Below are 20,190 nucleotides of genomic sequence, written 5' to 3' on the forward strand. Positions count from 1 at the left end.
CCAATCAGCTAACATAAAATTCACTAGGTAATAAGAGTCTTAAAATGCTCAAGGCTTTGAGAACGTGGGTTTTCAACAAAGAACTTGCTCTTTCAGGAAGATCTGCCTTCCTATTTGCATACATTTCTGAGCAGGGAATTATGTACAGGACTTTTAGTCTCCATAGGAAAAGGTCCTTTATTCTAATCTAATTCAGTTCAGTGCTCCCTTTTTGTTTTTTCTTCTCCTCCTCCCGTCTTCTCTGGGAGGGAATAGTCAAAAAAAAATCTTCCCACAGATCTCGCGGTGCTACTCGAGATTCCCTATTTAAAAAAAAAAAAAGTTTAGAATGATGCAAACAAGGAGCCTGTGCCTTCCGGAGTTGCGAGCTGGGACTTCAGCGCTTGGATCCCAGAGAAAGCAGCCAAGGGCGGAGGCGGGGCTCTGGCCAGTTCCCCTTCCACCTTCCCCCACTCTCCTCCACCAACCTCTGTTTGGCCCCTAGCTCAGTTGCAGCCGTTGCTGGAGCTGCTTCGCAACCCTTTTCAGGACCCAACCTACTGCAGCCGCTATTCCCAGGATGGTGATCCGTGTATATATTGCATCTTCCTCTGGCTCTACGGCGGTAAGGAGTGCGGGGAGCCCACCTTTGTTGTTTTCCTACACACCAGTCCTCTGCTGCCCCAGAGCCATTAAATTGCAGAAGTTTGTCCGGCAGCTTCTCCTTCAGAAGACACAAACTCCTCCCTCCCTTCTTCTCTTTCTTCCCTTTGTTGCATCGATTTCATTTTTTCCGATGGAGTTTAGCTTTGTTTGCCTCATGAGGTTCGGGTCACATTTCTCCTTCGAGGGAAAAAGAAAGCTACGGTGTTTCAGTAGATGGGAGATGGTAGTATAGGGTATTTAGGGATAGGTGAAGTAGTTGAGTAAAATCATACACTGGTGAGCTTCAAGAGCGAGACATTTGACAAATATACTCTAAGTACTGAGGTGAGGAGAATGAGTGCACTTCTGTAAATGATGGAGGTACACATGTGGTAACTGATGGGGATTTAATGGAGGCCTACTGGGGCATTGTGATTATTTGGAGAGAGTGAGATACTTTTAATAGAGTTATTTTGAGAATGTGTGGGAGAAGGTGTTTAACTTCAGCTTAATGGCCTGTTAGAACCAGATAAAATGGGAGGGGAAGTTGGGAGCAATGATACAAAGTTGTTGTTTTTTTTTTTTTTAACTTAATGTGACAAGGGATCTGGTTTTTATCCCCATATTGTCTCTCATTTTGACTTTTTCTATTCTTTAAAAAGATTCTACTTTTAGCACTCCCTAATTGCTTCAAATATGTTGAGAACTGGAAAGGGAACTAACAAGTGGCTTCTTAGTGGCAGGTTGAGTTGCTGTTACTTCAAATGATAGGCCACTGTCCCCTGTGGGTTCACTTGCTTTTAATTTAGAATAATAATTTTCAGCAGCTATGTGGAGAATAAGATAAACTGGGATGAAATCTGAGTGTATATCCATGATAAATGAAAGTACCTCTGTTTTTCACAACTTAAGGAAAAAACCGACAGTGGCAAGAGCAGACCTGTAGGTTCAGGATGTAGGCTATAGGAACCAGAGCTCCCTCTTCTTGAACTTTAGAACACCAGCTACTCCAGGTTGTTGTTGGCTGCTTTTGTTTATTGGCCTGCTTATTTACACTCAAGAGGATTTGGAATAGAACTAAAGATTATGTTAAATCACAAGAACCTTGACCATTGAACTTTGTCTTCTCTGGCCCCCATGTGTGCATGTGTTTAGATAGTTTTGAAATATCAGAAAACTTAATCTTACAGTTTTGAGCAAGTTTAGGTAGAAAAAAAGAAAACCTTTTGTATTTCCTTTAGACCCCACTTTATGAGCCTCTTGCCTCATTATTTTCCATACATTTTTATTCTGATATGTCAAAGTAAAATTTGAGTCGCTCAGAGTCTCAGTCTAATACAGTAATTGTAAAGTTTCAGAATGGATCAGGCAGTTAGTTTCGCTTTGGGAGCCAGGCAGTTTCAATGCAGCTATTTATTCTTTGCTTTCTCCCTCTTCTACCCCTCCCCCAAAAGCAGATTCAAGAGGAAACTACTTTCAGAATTTCTATTCAAGTAAGAACAACTGCACCTCTTTCTTTGTTGAGACTTAAATTTCTAAGAGTCTTAGAAATGTTTTCTGTCTTCTATTATTTCCTTATTGGACTACATTGTTGAACATTATGCAACTGGCAGGTGTTTATGGTATTTTGAGTTTTGTTTCAATCTTTTTCTCCTGGGTTATTAAAGATTTGTCTATTGTTGCAATAAATATGGTTCATATGAGCCTGTTATCAAAATTCTACTAAATATTGCCCAAATAAGTCCTTGCTTTATTATAATCTTATAGTACTTTTAAATAATACCAGAACAGTATAAAGTGTATATACACTTTAGGAAGAGCTCTTTTATAACATAAATGGGGTGGTAATGTACTTTGGAAAGAGACTCCAGTTTGCATTACTGAACTTTTCCTTTAAGACTGCTGCCATGTTGGTTTTAATACATTACTTACAAATTTGGGGGCAAACATCCTGATGGAACTGAACAATTAAATTGCACAAAGTCACATACTTGTGTAAGTGACTTAGTGTAGTTATCTGAAGAGCATTTAAAAGCTTCTTGGCTTTGGGTTGGTAATTTCTGTCTTCTGACTCTTCCTGTTGGGTGTCATGAAATAACCAATAATATAGATGTTATACTGGGCTTGGGGATGATCGGGATCTGTGATAATTGACGTGACAATATTAACTTACTTATTTTTTATATCCCAAGACTCCCTGTACCTCATAGCTTAATGAAAAAAATGTTTTCAAACTTGCACTTAGCTCTGCCCTAATACAGATGAGTAGCACTTGCTTCTCAAAAGTCTAGAAATGAAAGCAAATATATTCATCATTGCTATGTATTTCTTTTATATTTTTATTTTTTATTACTACATAATAATTATACATATTTATGGAGATCAAACCAAGGTATTTAGGATATCCATCACCTCAAGCATTTATAATTTCTTTATATTGAAAGCATTCCAAATCTTCTATTTTGAAATATACACTAAACTATTGTTAACTACAGTCACCCTATTGTGCAATCAAACAGTAGAACTTATTCATTCTATCTAACTGTAATTTTGTACCCATTAACTTCATCCCTTTCTCCACCCCACACTTTCTAGTTTCTGGTAAACATCATTCTAGCTCCATGAGATCAGCTTTTTTTGCTCCCACATGAGAACATGTGATATTTGCCTTTCTGTGCCTAGTTTATTTCACTTAATGCCCTTCTCCATCCATGTTGTTGGAAATGACAGGATTTTATTCTTTTTTATGGATGAATAATATTTCATTGTGTATTCATACCATATTTTCTCTATTCATCCATTGATGGACACTTAGGTTCATACCATATCATGAATATTGTGAATAGTTAACATGAGAGTGCTGATATCTTTTTGATTTGTTATTTTTTGTCTTTTTGATAATAACCATTTTAACTAGGGTAGAATGATATCTCATTGTGTTTTTTTTTTTTTTTTTTTTTTGAGACAGAGTCTCGCTTTGTTGCCCAGGCTAGAGTGAGTGCCGTGGCGTCAGCCTAGCTCACAGCAACCTCAAACTCCTGGGCTCGAGTGATCCTTCTGCCTCAGCCTCCCGGGTAGCTGGGACTACAGGCATGCGCCACCATGCCCGGCTAATTTTTTTATATATATATATCAGTTGGCCAATTAATTTCTTTCTATTTATAGTAGAGACGGGGTCTCGCTCTTGCTCAGGCTGGTTTCGAACTCCTGACCTTGAGCAATCCGCCCGCCTCGGCCTCCCAAGAGCTAGGATTACAGGCGTGAGCCACAGCGCCCGGCCTCATTGTGGTTTTGATTTGCATTTCCCTGATGATTAGTGATGTTGAGCATTTTTTCATATCTGTTGGTCATTTGTATGTCTTCTTTTGTGAAATGTCTATTCAGATCACTTGCCTGCTTTTTAAATCAGATTTTTTTCCTACTGAGTTGTTTAAATTCCTTGTATAGTCTGATTGTTAATTCCTTGTCATATGGATAGTTTGCAGTTACTTTCTCCCATTCTATAGGTTGTCTCTCCACTCTTTTGATTGTTTCCTTTGCTGTGGAGAAGCTTTTTAGCTTGATGTATTCCTATTTGTCGATTTTTGTTTTGGTCACCTGTGCTTTTGAGGTCTTACCCAAAAAATCTTTGCCAATGCAATGGATTTCCTGATGATAGGCACAATAATGATAGTCAGTAGGTACACTTAAGTGTGTCAGGTACTGTCTTTTTTTTTCTTGACAATATGAATTCAGTACTACAATTATCTCTATTTTTCAGAGAAGGAAATACAGTATACAGGTTCAGAGAAGTTAAACAACTTTCTCAAGGTCACACAGCTAGTAAACCAGAGAGCTTGAATCCAGCTCAAGCTTTTTTAAATCCAAGGAATATTTGCTTAACCATCAAGAAATCTGTTCTCCCAGTGATTCACGGCATCTAGTAGGTATAAGGAGATAAATGTAAACATAAGAGGTAGGGGAAAGAGTAAGTCCTATAAGTGGAAGAAGAGTTGTCTGGGGGGCATCTACACAGAGAATACAAAAATGGGGAGCTAGTGTGGAGGAGAGTTAGTATGCTTAAAGGTGAATGTCAGCAATAAATGGGAAATAGTCAGGAATAAATGACTATTCACCCAAGATTAGAGAGAGAGAGAAGACATACACATTTGGAAAGCCTAAACTGGTCTTGTATAGGCCAAGGTGTAAAACTTTAGGCCTTAATCTTGTTTCTCTTGATGGAAACTGTGTAGCAGCAATGTAGCTTTCAAGTTGTCTGTCTATAGGAAGTGAGTTCTGCCTGTTCAGAATTGTTCATGCATGTCTTGACCTGCTGTCACAGTAACGTGCCATGTTTTGTTTCTCAAGATTATAACACATTGTAAGTTTACATTTAATGGAAAAGGATTCATCTCTAGCAAAAAGACTAGTAATTCTGTTGAGGAAGGGTTTTGTTCAATAAACCTTAAGGTCAACACACCCTTGGGTAGCCCTGGGGAATAAAATGAATTAAATCCTCAGACATAATCAGGTTGAATGTTCTAATTGTCTGTGGCTAATCTTTAAAATCTTTTCCAAAATATGTATTGTGCAGTCAACCATAGTTAACATTAATCAACCATGTATTGCTTACAAAAATACTTTTTACTGTAACTGAATTATCAACAATAATATTTGTATTCCATTCCTTACTGATAAACAGATTAAGAGAGAATATGTTGGTGACTATCTGACCATCTGTTCACTTTGAATTCTACTTTGTAGTCCACTGGGAAGCCTTTTAAACCCAGCACTTAATTACTTCCTCCAATCCAGACCAAGATTAAACAAAAACACATTTAGAGAGTAGGGGCAGCTCATTTATGATGACTGTTTTTTATTAAAATTAGAGACAAAGCTGACTGTTTATACTTGGCCAGCAAAAAATAATTTTAAGCAAGGGGATTATTTTCTACCCCAGGCCTCACATTTCGGCTTTATTAGTTTGTTTGAAATGTTGCAGATTGCCAAAACATCAGGCAAAATTCAAGTACAAGTATAAAAGCATCATTACAAATTCAAAGACTGTGTATTTAAAGTATTCGGTGCTGTTAGATTTTTTTGTTGCACTACTGGCTCATTAGCATGAATAATCAAGATTTGACTTTAGTAATAGTAAAGGCATACACTTCTTTATGCATTACATATGTCAGACACTGTGCCCAGTACTTTACATACATTATCTAATTTAATTTATCCTTATAATAACATTTTGAAGTAAGTTCTACTATTAGATCTATTTTATGTAATTGGAAGGGTTTTATCTAAGATCTAGAAACATTAGTACATTGCCCAAGACCAAAGAACTAAAAATGGCAGAGCTGGGATTAGAACTCAGGTTGTTCTGACATAAGAATCCACTCCTAAACACTGTGCTACTTACATATTCTCTTTTATATAGGTGTTGAATAGAAACTATATCAATACTACATTAAAATCTCATCGCATGATTTGGAAATACAGTTACCCTTTAAGTAAGGATGATGCCTAACTAGGCAAATGTGTCCTCATCCATAACCTGCACTTAAGAGTGAGGTAGGAATGAGGTGGAGGGAGTAGGAAGGTTGGTAGCACCATTTTCTTTTGAGAAATGACACCCTGTCACAGAGTTGGGGTGGGGCGAATCATTTCTGCTTGGAGTATTTCCAAAAATTAGTTAAGACAAATAGAACTTCACCTTTTAAACATCAGAGAATATTCATCTTTGGTAACAGTTACTACATGAGAAAATTTTGTCTGTTTCTCCATTACCTCTTGAGCAGTCATTTCACTGTAAATGCAGCATATTTTTCTATGTTCAAATTATAACAACAAGTATATATTTAATAGTAGTTGTATGATATTGGAAACTGTTCTCTCCACTATGATATTTAAATATTGATTTAGAAGGAAGACAAACATAGACAATTGCTTAATTTGTTAAAATACAATAAATCATCTCACTTTAATTTCTCATGCAAAATTTGTCATCTTTAGTTGATAGCAATATTAAGAGCTATCATTCATTGAGTACTTACAATGTGCCAGGTGTAGTGGTAAGAACTTTACATGAATTATATCACTTAATTGTTGGGACAGGTCAGTGAAGCCAGTACTCTTATTATCCCCATTTTTAGGAAAAAGGAGACAGGCTCAAAGAACTAGCAAGGTTACAGAGTTAGCAAAGTACCCCCAGGTTTGTCTGATTCAGGAAAACATTGTCTTAACCTCTATGCTGTTCTGCCTACTAATCGATATTTACTAATTACCCACTCAAAATGTGGCTATGAAACTAATTTACAAGTCATTGCAGTACTAACCTTTCATCTTGTTTAATTTTCATGACTTTGTGTATGTTTCAGTATTTCTCTTGTGATTGATTACTATTTTTATTTCACTGTGGTCTGAAAAGGTACATGATATAATTTCAATTTTTTTTTCAATTTGTTGAGATCTGTTTTGTGGCCTAAAATATGATCAGTTTTGGAGAATGTCACATGTGCTGCTGAGAAGAATTTGTATTCTGTAATTTTGGGGGTACAATGTTCTGTAAATATCTGCTAGATCCATTTGATTTAGAGTTTGGTTTAAGTCCATTGTTTGTTTTCTGCTTTGATGATTTGTCAAGCTCTGATAATGGGGTATTTAGGTCTCTGGTAATTACAGTGGTGGTATTTATTTCTTTGCTTAACTCTAATAAAATTAGTTTTATGTATCTGGGAGCTCCAGTGTTGGACATATATATTCAGGATTGTTATGTCTTCTTGTCGAATTGCTGCTCTCTTTACCATTATATAATGACCCTTTTTGTCTTTACCTTTGTTGGCTTAAAGTCAATTTTATCTCATATGAGAATGGCTACTACTGCTCTCTTTTGATTTCCATTTGTGTGGAATATTTTTTTCATTCTTTCATGATGAGTCAATGTGTGTCCTTGTGGTTTAGAACTGTTTTCTGGAGACAGCAGATACTTGGTTTGTATTTTTTCATCCATTTAGCCAGCCTATGTCTTTTGAGAGGAGCATTCAGTCCATTAACGTTAATTGATAACATTGAGCTGTGTGATGTTGGTCTGTTCATCCTGTTAGGTAGTCCCTTATTATTTTGTTTTACCTCTTTTTCTAATGTTTAAAAAGAGTTGTGAATTTGGGTTTTTTTTAAGTGTATTGACACCGGTGGGAATCTGTTGTGCTGATTCGTGTAAACTGCTGTTTTGCTTATTTCATAATGAGCAGGTGTGGTCATGACAAATACCCTCAGTGTTTGCTTCTCTAGCAAAGACTTGATTTCTCCATCTATTGTGAAACTAAGTTTTGCAGGATACAAAATTCTAGGCTGGCAGTTGATCTGTTTTATTCAATTGAATATGGGGCCCCAGTCCCTTCTGGCTTGTAAGGTTTCCACTGAGAAGTCTGCAGTTAGCCTGATGGGGTTTCCTTTGTAGGTTATTTTATGCTTTTGTTTTGTTGCTTGCAAAATTTTCTCCTTCATTTTGACTTTGGCTAAGTTTGTTACTGTGTGTCTTGGAGATGACCTGTTTGCTGTGAATCTTTCCAGTGTGTAATGTCCATCCTGTATCTGTATGTCTGAATTTCTGGCAATACCAGAGGTGTTTTCCTCAAAAACCAGACACTCTATAAAAAAGACATGTGCACTCGAATGTTCAAAGCAGCACAATTCACAATTGCAAAGATGTGGAAACAACTCAAGTATCCATCAATACATGAGTGGATTAATAAAATGTGGTATATGTATACCATGGAGTACTATTCAGTTATAAGAAACAATGGTGATATAGCACCTCTTGTATTTTCCTGGATAGAGCTGGAACCCATTCTACTAAGTGAAGTATCCCAAGAATGAAAAAATAAGCACCACATGTACTCACCAGCAAATTGGTATTAATGGATCAACACCTAAGTGGACATATAGGAATAACATTGATCAGGTGTCAGGCAGGCAGGAGGGGAAGGAGGGGATGGGTATATACATACATAATGAGTGTGAGGTGCACTGTCTGGGGGATGGACACGCTTGAAGCTCTGACCCGAGGGAGGAGGAGGGTACGGGCAATATATGTAACCTTAACATTTGTACCCCCATAATATGCTGAAATAAAAAAAATAAATACATAAAATAAGAATTTCCTCAAATAGGTTTTCCATGCATTTAGCTATTTCTCCTTGCCCTCAGTGATACCTATAATACAAATGATAGTTGGCTTCACATGGTCCCATATCTCTGTCAGTGATTGTTCAGACTTAATTATACTCTTCTCTGCCTCTTTGAATGACCAGGTTGTCCCAAGAGCCTTGTCTTTAAGCCGTGAGATTCCTTCTTCTCCTTGGTTTGAAGCTTTCTGCTGTGTTTTGAAATTCCCTAAATGACTCCCTCATTTCTTTAACTTCTGTTTTATCCTTTCTTATGTTGTCTAGCTCTCCAGTGGCATTTTCATGATTTCATTGATTTCCTGAAATATTTTTTTTTTGGCTTCCTTTTGTTGGTTTTTAATTTTCTCTTCAGTTTCACTCATCTTATTTGCTATCCATATTCTGAATTCTTTTTCTATTATTTCAGCAATATCTCTGTGGATTGAGTTCACTATTGTAGCTCCATTGTGTTACCCTGGAGGTGTTGAACTATTTTGTTTTTTTTTATTTTGCTAGGGTTCTTTTGCTGGTTTCTTCTCATCTTGCTCCTTTTCTCTCAGCTCTGGGTTAATAGGATTGCAGGGCACCTGTTCTCCTTTGCTGGGGATGCTCTCAAACCATGTCCAGGAGTGATGGCTGTTAAGGCCTGGGGTCCTGAGTGATGTGTTGGATATAAGGGAGGTTCTTCTAGCTTAGCCATAGTGGTGGGGATGCAGTAGTAGGGTCTTGGGGACCAGGGGCAATTCTGGAGTCTTAAGGCTGAGGTCACAGGCCTGGTGGAGGCCTAGGAGCTACAGAGGCATAGCCTTGCACTTCTGCACAGCAAGATCTTCAGAGCTGGCTATGGGGATTTTGGGAGCAGAGACACCCATAATGGGTGCTATTTCACCAGCATGGGGCCTGATGATGCACAGGTGCTTATGCAGGGGTTTGTCTCAGCAACCCAGGGTACATGTAGGCCAGCTGGAGCTGCTGTTTGGCCATGGTTCTCCACTCACACCCAGGATCCACTGAGGTAGTAGCCCCAGGCTTCCAAAATGGTACTTTTGGCATTCAAATCTCCTCCTCTTTTCAGCTCGCATACCAGGGAGGAGGCATACTTAGCCCCCAGTCATAGGACAGGACACAGGGGAGCATCTGTTCCCTCCCTGTCCTGGTGAGGGTGATGCAAATGCTACTGCTGGGAAGCTGGGTTCTGAGTGAACCTGGTTCCATGCACAAGAGCAGTCAGTCGTTGGTTGCAGAAACCTGGGATTGGCAGATACCAGATCCCTGCTGCACCTGCTCTCTGGTGGAATGTCTCTACACAGACTTTGAGCAGCTCCCCATCAGCCCAGAGGTCTTCAGTGGAAGAGAAAGACCCCCTCACAGATTGAGCTGCCTGCACCTTTTGTTTCTCTCCTAAAAAGTGGTGCCCCCTGGGTTGCCTCTATCCTACCTCTTCCATGCAGCATTAATTGTATGGGACCCCAGGATAATCACCAAGATGATGTGTGATATCTGTGAATAAGAATCAGACCCACCGTGTTTGATTGAGTTGGTAGATGCTGTAATGAACTGTAGAGTTGTTTTCCCTGTCAGTGGTTGATGCTTGCTGGAAAGAGCCAACTGCTGAGATGTTCTTTTGTTTCTGTAATAGGTTCCAGTCCCTCAGGTGGAGCGCTTACTTGAATGGCCCAGGGTTTGGGAGGGGATCTGTGGCTCCTAACAGGTTGCTTGATCTCCACTATAGCACAGGTGTGTGGAGGAGCGAGGCAGGGTGTGGTTAGATTTTGTGAGCCTGGAAAGCTTTGCAAAGCCTTGGCAAAGCTCACAGGTTGTTTTCCAGGCCACTAGCTGGGGGGGGGGGGGCTGGTAGAAGGGTCAAGGCAGCCTCTCCAGACCAGGAAGGCTGCTCGTAAGGAAGGAGCAGCAATTCCCCAACAGCCTGGGCGGCTGAACGTGCCACGCTTGGTTGCTGTACCACTGCAGGCTGGGATATTCCCTGCCGGAGGACCCACCCTAGTCTACCAGCACGACTTTCCTTTGAGGGGTATAGGCGATCTCCATGATCACTCTTCTTGGACTCCCATTATTTTCCCATCAGTTCCAGCCACGTGGACTCCTTCACCTCCTGAGTCCATGTCCTAAACCTTCCCTTTGTGTCTCCCAGCAACCTACTTGAGTCCTGGGGGCATGGGATCTGGCCTGCATGTCTGACCCTCTGGAGTGTGTCTCCAAGAAATGCTGGTGGGTAGGGATCTCCCAGATCAGGCACCCGAAGTATGCTGCAGGTCCACGCAGGGAAAGGCGTGGGACCCACTCTCTGTGGAAACTTCAGACTGGAGGATGTGCCACCTGGGGCGAGGTAGCCACTCACCAAATTCCAGGTTCAAACTGCTCCCCCAGTTATAGTGGGTGAGAGTGGTAGGGAAGGATAAGAGTCTGAACAGAAAAAAAACACCTCTCCAGCCTCTTGGGTCACTCTTCTTGGAGGGGAACCCTGCATGGAATGTCCAAGCTCTGGGATCAGGCAAGTTCTCTCCACAATTCTGTGTTTGCCACTATGTTTGGGCTCATGGGAGTGGAAAAGCTTCCAAGTAACTTGGTAGCCTGCTTATCATTAAAGGAGTGTGGGAGAGAGAATGGGATTTCCCCCTACCCTTTCCCTGGGCTCTGTGCCTCTCTATGTTTTATCCTCACTGATTTCTTTTTTTTTCTTTTATCCTCTTATCTGCTTCGCAAATTTTCTAATGTGAGCTGCCCCTGCCCCCCAGGCTCTGGCACTTCTCTTTCTGACCTACACCTGAGCTTCATCCTCTAGCTCCTCTCCTTTGTTTGAAACCCCTTCCTTCCCTCCAGGACAATCCAGCAAGCAATGTCTCTAGTCAGCCATCTTGCCCATCCTCCCAAATAAGGAAATTATTAATGATCTTGGAAATAAACAGTTTCAGTGGAATGGTGAAGACAACAGCCTCACTGGGAAGGATTAAGAAGTAGAGTACATAATGAGGAAGAGATGAGTATATAGAATAATATTTGATTATTTTGGTGAGAGGAAAGGAAAAGGAAGATAGTTGAAGAGTTAAAATTATATGATTCCAGAGCTATTAAAAAAGAACAAAACTAAGTGAACTGGAATTTTGCTTTGAAAAATCCTGTTCATCTGTTTTCTCATCCTAGATTTATCAGATCATTGTTGATTCTTTAGTTTAGCAGAGGATCAACTTTAAAATAACTCAATGACTAGTGGCTAAAATATTCAAGAATTAATATTTTGGAAATTGTAACAGGGAGAGAAGATGAATATCTGTGATAGGAAATAATAAAATCAAATAAACATCTTTATATTCTTCTACTTAAAAATGTCCAATGAATAATTTTTATCAAAACAAATCCAAATCACTTCAAAATCTTCATCTGTAAAGTATAAAAGCCTTTTCCAGTTTCAGTTACCATGTAAAGTCTATGTTGACCATGTAGCAAAATGTCTTTATTTTTAATGGTAAATTTAAATTACCCTTGTAAGAGAATTCTTATAGAAAGTATAACAGCTGGACAATTTTCATTGTCTCCACTTGCCAAACTTTAGTTAAAGACCAGTTTGACTATTTCAAAAATACTGCTTTGTACACTTCAACTTTTTGTTACGGCATAGATTATTTTAGTCATAAAAAGTGTAATTAATTAATCTTTTTATTTTCCAGTTTAGGCTTTTATACTTAGTCTCCATTCCTCTAAATACTAATATAGCTGCCAGGACGCTGGAAAGAGAGAGTATAGGCTTAGGAGGTCGTTTGGAAGATAATTCCTCTTAAGATTTCTGGGCTGACTTGGGATCTGGTGACTACAATTCATAAAGAAGATAAATGGTATTAAATTAGAAGTTTGGGTCTCCATATAAATGTAATTATTAAACTCTAGATCAGAGAGCTTATGGAACTCTGGTTCAGTACTTCTACATTGAGTTAAACTTGACATTATGTATACACACACATACCATATAAACACTTGACAGAGATGTTCAAGTGCAGAGCCTTGCACAAGCTGAAAAATTTGGATAGAATATATAGATAGGTTCTGCTGATTTTTGATCTATGATTTGGGCTAATATTATCTTACTTTCACTCTCAACAAAATTCACTCATTCATTCAGAAAATATTTATTGCTAGCCACTGGACTAGACTCTGGACACAGGTTCTCAAGGTCAAGAAAAGAAATAAAGATTCCTCAGACTCCTCCCTGAGCCAGAAGAGCGAGAAAGCATGGGGATATCATTTTTGGGAACAAAGTTACATGGTCTGTTCATAAGGAGACACATGGAGGGCTCAAAGGCAAAGATACTTTAGGAACTCCCTGCTCACTTGTTGCTAAGATGTCTCACAGCATTCAGCATTCTCCTGCCTCCCAACAAGTGTCCAAATATATTTTGCCTACCCCTTCCAGTCTCCCTAATGATACTTTCTTTGAATCACTATTCTGAAAACAGTGTTAATTTATTACTTCAGTTGAACCTTTATCTACTTTTCCTGCCATTTTACTAGAGGGGGTTGGGAAATAGATTCTAAGCATAATTTGCATTTTCTTCTTAATGCTTCAATATTTTACAGAGGCATGGTTAGTAAACAGTTCTGATTAAAGCCAAATGTAGCAATGATAACAAGTTAAAGACTTATGGCTTCATATTCTATGTTTATCAGTTACCTTGGGATTCTGAAGCAAAGCACATTAAAGCCCTTTTTCATTATCTGAAAAATGCCTTTTAGATATCTCTATAATCCCTTCACCTTGGGATCACCCTGGCCTTGATCTTCTGTGTAAAAATTTATTCCTTACAAAAATCTGAATTGTATTCATTAACTGCTTTATTTATACCCAACTATCTTATGTTTGTCTTTCTCTTGTTCTCCTTGGCTCATTTCCTTTCTTTTCCAAGGGTTACAAGATTCCAGACAGTTTGATTTGATGTTTGGCTTGTGGTTCTATGTATCAATATGCTTTATTTACTTTGGATTTAGTTCATGTTACTGCTACAGTTAAATTTGATAAGGATTACCTCTTGAGACAATTTCCAGTGTGGGAGCTATTAATTATGTTTGCCTCTGGCCAACTGTGTGGCAAAAGGGCTATGTTGAAATAATTAATAGCCACATGTAGAAGACTCAAACAGGACCCACACCCCTCACCTCTCACAAAAATCAACTCACTCTGGGTAAAAATCTTTAACCTTAGGGCTGAAACTCTTCGAGTTCTAGAGGAAAACATTGGAAAATCTCTTCTAGACATTGGCCTAGGCAAAGAATTTATGAAGAAGACCCCAAAGGCAATCACAGCATCAACAAAAATAAATAAATGGGACCTGATCAAATTAAAAAGCTTTCACACAGCCAAAGAAATTGTCAAGAGAGCAAACAGACAACCCACAGAATGGGAGAAAATTTTCACAAGCTACACATCGGATAAAGGGGTGATAACTAGAATTTATTTAGAACTCAAGAAAATCAGCAAGGAAAAAACAAACAATCCTACCAAAAAGTGGGCAAAGGACAAGAACAGAAACTTTCCAAAAGAAGACAAAAGAATGGCCAACAAACATATGAAAAAATGCTCAACATCTCTAATCATCAGGGAAATGCGAATCAAAACCACAATGAGGTATCACTTGTCTCCAGTAAGAATGGTCTTTATCAAAAAGTCCTAAAACAATAAATGTTGGCATGGGTGTGGAGAGATAGGAACACTCCTACATTGCTGGTGGGACTGCAAACTAGTTCAACCTCTGAGGAAAGCAATATGGAGATATCTTAAAGTGATACAAATGGATATACCATTTGACCCAGCAATCCCATTACTGGGCATCTACCCAAAAGAACAAAAGACATTCTATAAAAAAGACATTTGCACTCGAATGTTTATAGCAGCATAATTCACAATTGCAAAGTTGTGGAAACAACCCAAGTGCCCATCCATACATGAGTGGATTAATAAAATATGGTATATGTATACCATGGAGTACTCTTCAGCTTTAAGAAACAGTGGTAATACAGCACCTCTTGTATTTTCCTGGATAGAGCTGGAACCCATTCTATTAAGTGAAGTATCCCAAGAATGGAAAAGTAAGCACCACATGTACTCACCAGCAAATTGATATTAAGTGATCAATACCTAAGTGGACATATAGGAATAACATTTATTGGGTGCCGGGCAGGTGGGGGGAGAGGATGGGTATATACACATATAATGAGTGTGATGCGCACCAACTGGGGGATGACACGCTTGAAGCTCTGACTCAAGGGGGTAGGGGGAGCAAGGGCAATATATGTAACCTTAACATTGTACCTCCACAATATGCTGGAAAAAATATTTCTCCACAGGTTTCCACCAAATCATTAATTTTAACTCCTCTTTCCCTCCCCGCCAACATATTTCTAATTCTCCCCATAACAAACATTTGAACTCTGGCAACAATAGTTTCCTTATTATTATGAGTTAAGAAGCATCAAAATCCACTTGGACTCTGTTGTTCTGGTGGATAATTTTTTTTTTTTTCTAAGACAGAGTCTTGCTCTGTTGCCCTGGGTAGAGTGCTGTAGCATCAGCCTAGCTCACAGCAACCTCGGACTCCTGGGCTCAAAGAATCTTCCTGCCTCATCTTCCTAAGTAGCTAGGACTATAGGTGCTCGCCACCACACCCAGCTAATTATTTATTTGATTGTTTCTATTTTTTGTTGCCTGGCTAATTCTCTTTTTATTAGAGATGAGGTATCACTCTTGTTCAGGCTGGTCTCCAACTCCTGACCTCAAGTGATCCTCCCACCTTGGCCTCTCAGAGTGCTAGGATTATAGGAGTGAGCCACTGTGCCTGGCCCCTGGTGGATAAATTTTCTTCTAGCACCAAGATTGTCCTTTTTAAAATAGTATTATTGCTTTCAAATTTTTATAATGGTTTTTTAAGTGGGCTAAAACAATGACGTCTAGATAGAAGGGTTATGGGTTAAAAAATTACGGCAGGAGGATCGCTTGAGGCCAAAAGTTCAAGACTAGCCTGAGCAACATAGCAAGACCTTGTCTCTACAAAAATTTTTAAAAATTAAAAATTAATCTTTTTGTTATTATGTCACTTGTTTTTAAGAAACCTTGAGCATCACATTGAAAGTTCCTTCTCTATTGAATAGAAATGGGCTTTCATTCCATTTCATTTTTATCAGCATCAAACATACTGAAAGTAAAATATTAGAAGCATTTGGCTACAGAGGATCATGGGAGATGATCCAGTCCATCCATGTAAGGACTGCCTGTGAACTGTCCCAGAAAGATTGCAATCAATTTTCTCTTAGTAAACTCTCCAAAAAAGGAAATATACAACCTCCCCTGGTAATATGCTGCAGTACTACTTTCTATTCCTTGTCTTAGATTCTGGAACTAAGATTGTGGAAATCTGGGTGACCAGTGAAGGATATTTTTACCTCTTTTTGTGTGGTGAAGAGGGAGATAAGATTCTTGAAACTGGAAGCAGAGGAAGTCAAGATGTGTACAATACATAGAGATCCATCAGTTACTAATTCAACATATATTTATTAAGTGCCCACTGTTAAAATGTTCAACTCTGTAGGAGACAAGGCCCTTGTCCTGAAAGAGCTTACAATCTATTTAGATTTAGAAAGCTTAAAATAAGTCTGATGATTGTTTTCTCTTCTCTTCTGCCCCTCTTCTCCTTCTAGAAAGCATTCTGTGTATTGCTCTTGCCTGAGGATCAGTACATTGTAAGATCGTGTCATAAGGGAATATTCCCATACATTGCTTATTTCATGATACTCAAGATTTATTGAATTTAAACTAATTTCAAAATCAGTGTTTTAAGCATCTTTAATCAGTGATTCCTTAAAACTCAAGTATTTGGCATTGTTCATTTATGATAGTTGATGATGTTATTAATGAAGAAAGTCACATGACATGGCTCATGTAAGACTCAATGCAGTGCCTTTAAAAGGTTTTATTTCCAGAAAAAAAACATTTCGTAAAATTTTGAATTATACCACTGCTGTTGTAGAGAAAACATAGCTGTTTTAGAACTCTGAACTGAAGGCTGTGGCATTTTAACGTAAACAACATTTTTAATTTTTAATTTTTAATTTTAATGTAAACAAATGATAATTTGCTAGGAATCCTTCCTGTCACCACTGTACTAATCAACCAGAGAGCCCTGTATTGGGGAGTAAAGGACCTTGGGGAAATGATTTAACCTCCTCCCCCTCCTCCCCTCTCCCCACTCCGATGTAAAATGTGTAAAATAGAAGAAATGACCTTATCCCTACTTCTAAGGAATGTTAGATATTTTTAAATGTGATTAATAGTAAATACTTTGAATTCCTTTAAAAGAAAGTAATTTTTCATTAGCAGCCCAAAATAATTTGTTAAAACTATTAACTTAAGGCATAATGATCTTTTTCTTTTTCTTTTATAAATTGAAATTTTGAATTTATTTTTCATAGTACCGGGCGATGTTTCAAGAAAATCTCATCTCCTTGTTTCTCTTGGAAATCCTAATATTGGCACAGAAGAGGTTATACAAGACCTGCAACTCCAGAAAACAGGCTGATATGCTGCCTGTGATGTTCACTTTTGCAAATTAAGTTGTCACATACAAATACTTTTGTATATTGTGTTTTAGAAAGAGAATGCTATGGGTTTGAAAATCATCACATTCTTTTTTTATTCTTTATTTCAACATATTATGGGGGTACAAATGTTTAGGTTATGTATATTGCCTTTGCCCCACCCGAGTCAGAGATTTAAACATGTCCATCCCCCAGACAATGCGCACCGCACCCATTAGGTGTGTATTTACCCATCATCCCCTCTTCCCCCTTCCCATCTGCCCAATACCCAGTGAATGTTATTACTACATGTTCACTTAAGTGTTGATCAGTTAATACCAATTTGATGCTGAGTACATGTGGTGGTTGTTTTTCCATTTTTGTGATACTTCACTTAGTAGAATGGGTTCTAGCTCTATCCAGGATAATACAACAGGTGCTAGATCACCATTGTTTTCTGTGGCTGAGTAAAACTCCATGGTATACATATACCACATTTTATTAATCCACTCATGTATCGATGGGCACTTGGGTTGTTTCCACATCTTTGCAATTGTGAATTGTGCTGCTATAAACATTCGAGTGCAGATGTTCTTTTTATAGAATGTCTTTTGTTCTTTTGGGTAGATGCCCAGTAATGGGATTGTTGGATCAAATGGTAGATCTACTTCTATCTCTTTAAGGTATCTCCATATTGCTTTCCACAGAGATTGAACTAGTTTGCGGTCCCACCAGCAATATAGGAATGTTCCTATTTCTACACATCCATGCCAACATTTATTGTTTTGGGACTTTTTGATAAAGGCCATTGTCACTGGAGATAAGTAATATCTCATTGTGGTTTTGGTTTCCATTTCCCTGATGATTTGATGATTAGAAATTTGAGCATCACATTCTTTTATTGATAGACTTATCTATTTTTGGATAATTGTCTTTCTATCCTCTATTTTTTCTGAACCCATTAACTTAATAGTAGCCCTTATACTTACCTGTAAAATATTAAAAATATACTCTCCTTGGGTATTTTTCAACGATTTCAGGCAGATTTGTAGTAGATCCAAGTCTCTAGGCCATCCTAAAATTATAAACAAATTTTGTGAACCCCTACTGTATATATTCCAAATATGAATTCTTTAAAATATAATTTATGAATCAGAAAGGTAAGCTGAGGTACAGGTTATGCACTTAACCCTAAAATGTGTAATTGGAAGCAAGACTGAGAGTGAATCATGAATAGATATCAGAAGGTATTATTTCAGGTCACAAATTAAACTGAGGTTAAAATGATTTGTATTTACTACATTTTATATAAAAATTTATTTTGAGCTTCACTTATTATTCCACTGCATTTTCCTTAAACTATCTTTTTGACATAGTATTATCAGTCGATCACCAATCATCCTTTGTTCAGTTCTTTTTTGCCAACAGTCTTTTTTTCTTCTTGTCCTAAACTTTGGAGTTAAGAACACAGATTTAAAAACAAAAAGTCATTAAAGAAATCATGAAAAATGTATTATTATAATTTGTCCCTGGAGATTGCTGATTTAAAGCTGACTCAGCCTCAGTCTTTTCTAAAGAAGGTGATGGATCAGATAATTGACTGATGAATGATATGTAAAACTAAGTAAAGATGGCTTCCTTATAAAAAGCCTGTATGAGTAGAGACTATATTTCACTCAACACCCATGCCTTCTTTCAAGCCTTTAAACCTCTAGGTAAGTTCTGTTCTCTCCAGTACCAATTCTTTTAATTGTAGATAATCAAGACTAAGGAAACACAATGATCCTAGTTGAACTGTTAACCTAATTATGGGTCACTGCCAATTTTATTGTAAATAAAGTTTTAGGAGTCAGAAAGAAAAGTGCTGTATTATGACCTAAAGTATGGGCAGTAATTTTGTTTTTCTGAAAAATGAAGTTTCTTTTAAAAATGAACCCTCTGTCAGAATTTTAGACTCTTATGTTAATCCCACAGTTCTTTTGGATATTATTTGGTGAAACCCATGGATTTGAAAAAATTAGCTGAACTATTGCTTCTACAATAGGTTATCACTTTAATAATGAGAAGGATTATACTGATAACCTTAAACCTGAGAAACAAGGCTTAGGAATCTCAGCATCAATTTGATAATGTATATACTTCTGAGGCTAAAACCCAGCTGAATTAAATTGGTACTTGGTCTTTTACTGAGAGACTAATCAAGCATTTTCTCAATTGTCTTTCCCTCTGTAATACATTCTATACAGAATTCCTATATTAACCTTCCTAAAAATAGTTTAATCACCCTCATAAAACTTAGTCTGGGTTAAGTGTCCTTTTATACTCCAGTAACATCTTGTGTATTTTTTGTATCATTGCACATTATATTCAAATTTTCTGTTTTTCCCACTAGTGAATTCTTTGAGGTCAGGGACTTAATCTCTGCTGTATTCTCAGACTGCAGCACAATGTCCATTCCCCCAGCAAGTATGCAGTGAATACATGCTGATAGAATTAGTAGGTGAGTGAATTAATACATACATGAATAAAATACTTTATTTATCTTAAACCACAATGTCTGTGAAATTGTGGAATTGATGTGCTAATTAGCTATTTTTTCTATTGCACATTAGGATAAAAACATACAATTAAATAAATGTATTCATTCATGTACTAAAAATCATTGTGTGTGTCATCAGTGGAAAGCACTGCAATGGAGGCATTCTTTGGTCTAGACATTTGGTCTTAGCTACTTTCAGCATATGCCAGGTATGTCCCACCTTTGTGTCTTTGCTCATAGATTTTCTTCCACCTGAATTATCCTTTCCCCCCATTTCACAGGCCTTGATCTTACTCATTGTTT

The 20,190-nt window shown here is 37.8% G+C and overlaps 1 protein-coding gene across 4 annotated transcripts in view; it reads left to right on the plus strand.

Moving 5' to 3' along the window:
- Positions 1-314: 314 nt before the first annotated feature.
- SH3BGRL (SH3 domain binding glutamate rich protein like) overlaps positions 315-20,190 on the plus strand; it is an 81,552-nt gene continuing 61,676 nt past the window's right edge. Inside the window, exons 1-2 of one of the 4 annotated variants that reach the window (XM_075999475.1) lie at positions 315-604; positions 2,079-2,117. In XM_075999475.1, the coding sequence (XP_075855590.1) occupies positions 560-604; positions 2,079-2,117 (84 nt within the window). In that variant the 5' untranslated portion in view covers positions 315-559. The remainder of the gene's footprint in view (positions 605-2,078; positions 2,118-20,190) is intronic. The other 3 variants (XM_012790331.2, XM_075999477.1, XM_075999478.1) reach the window with 3 other exon arrangements.

The sequence above is a fragment of the Microcebus murinus genome, chromosome X, assembly GCF_040939455.1.
Source record: "Microcebus murinus isolate Inina chromosome X, M.murinus_Inina_mat1.0, whole genome shotgun sequence".
In the NCBI taxonomy this organism is placed as follows: domain Eukaryota; kingdom Metazoa; phylum Chordata; class Mammalia; order Primates; family Cheirogaleidae; genus Microcebus; species Microcebus murinus.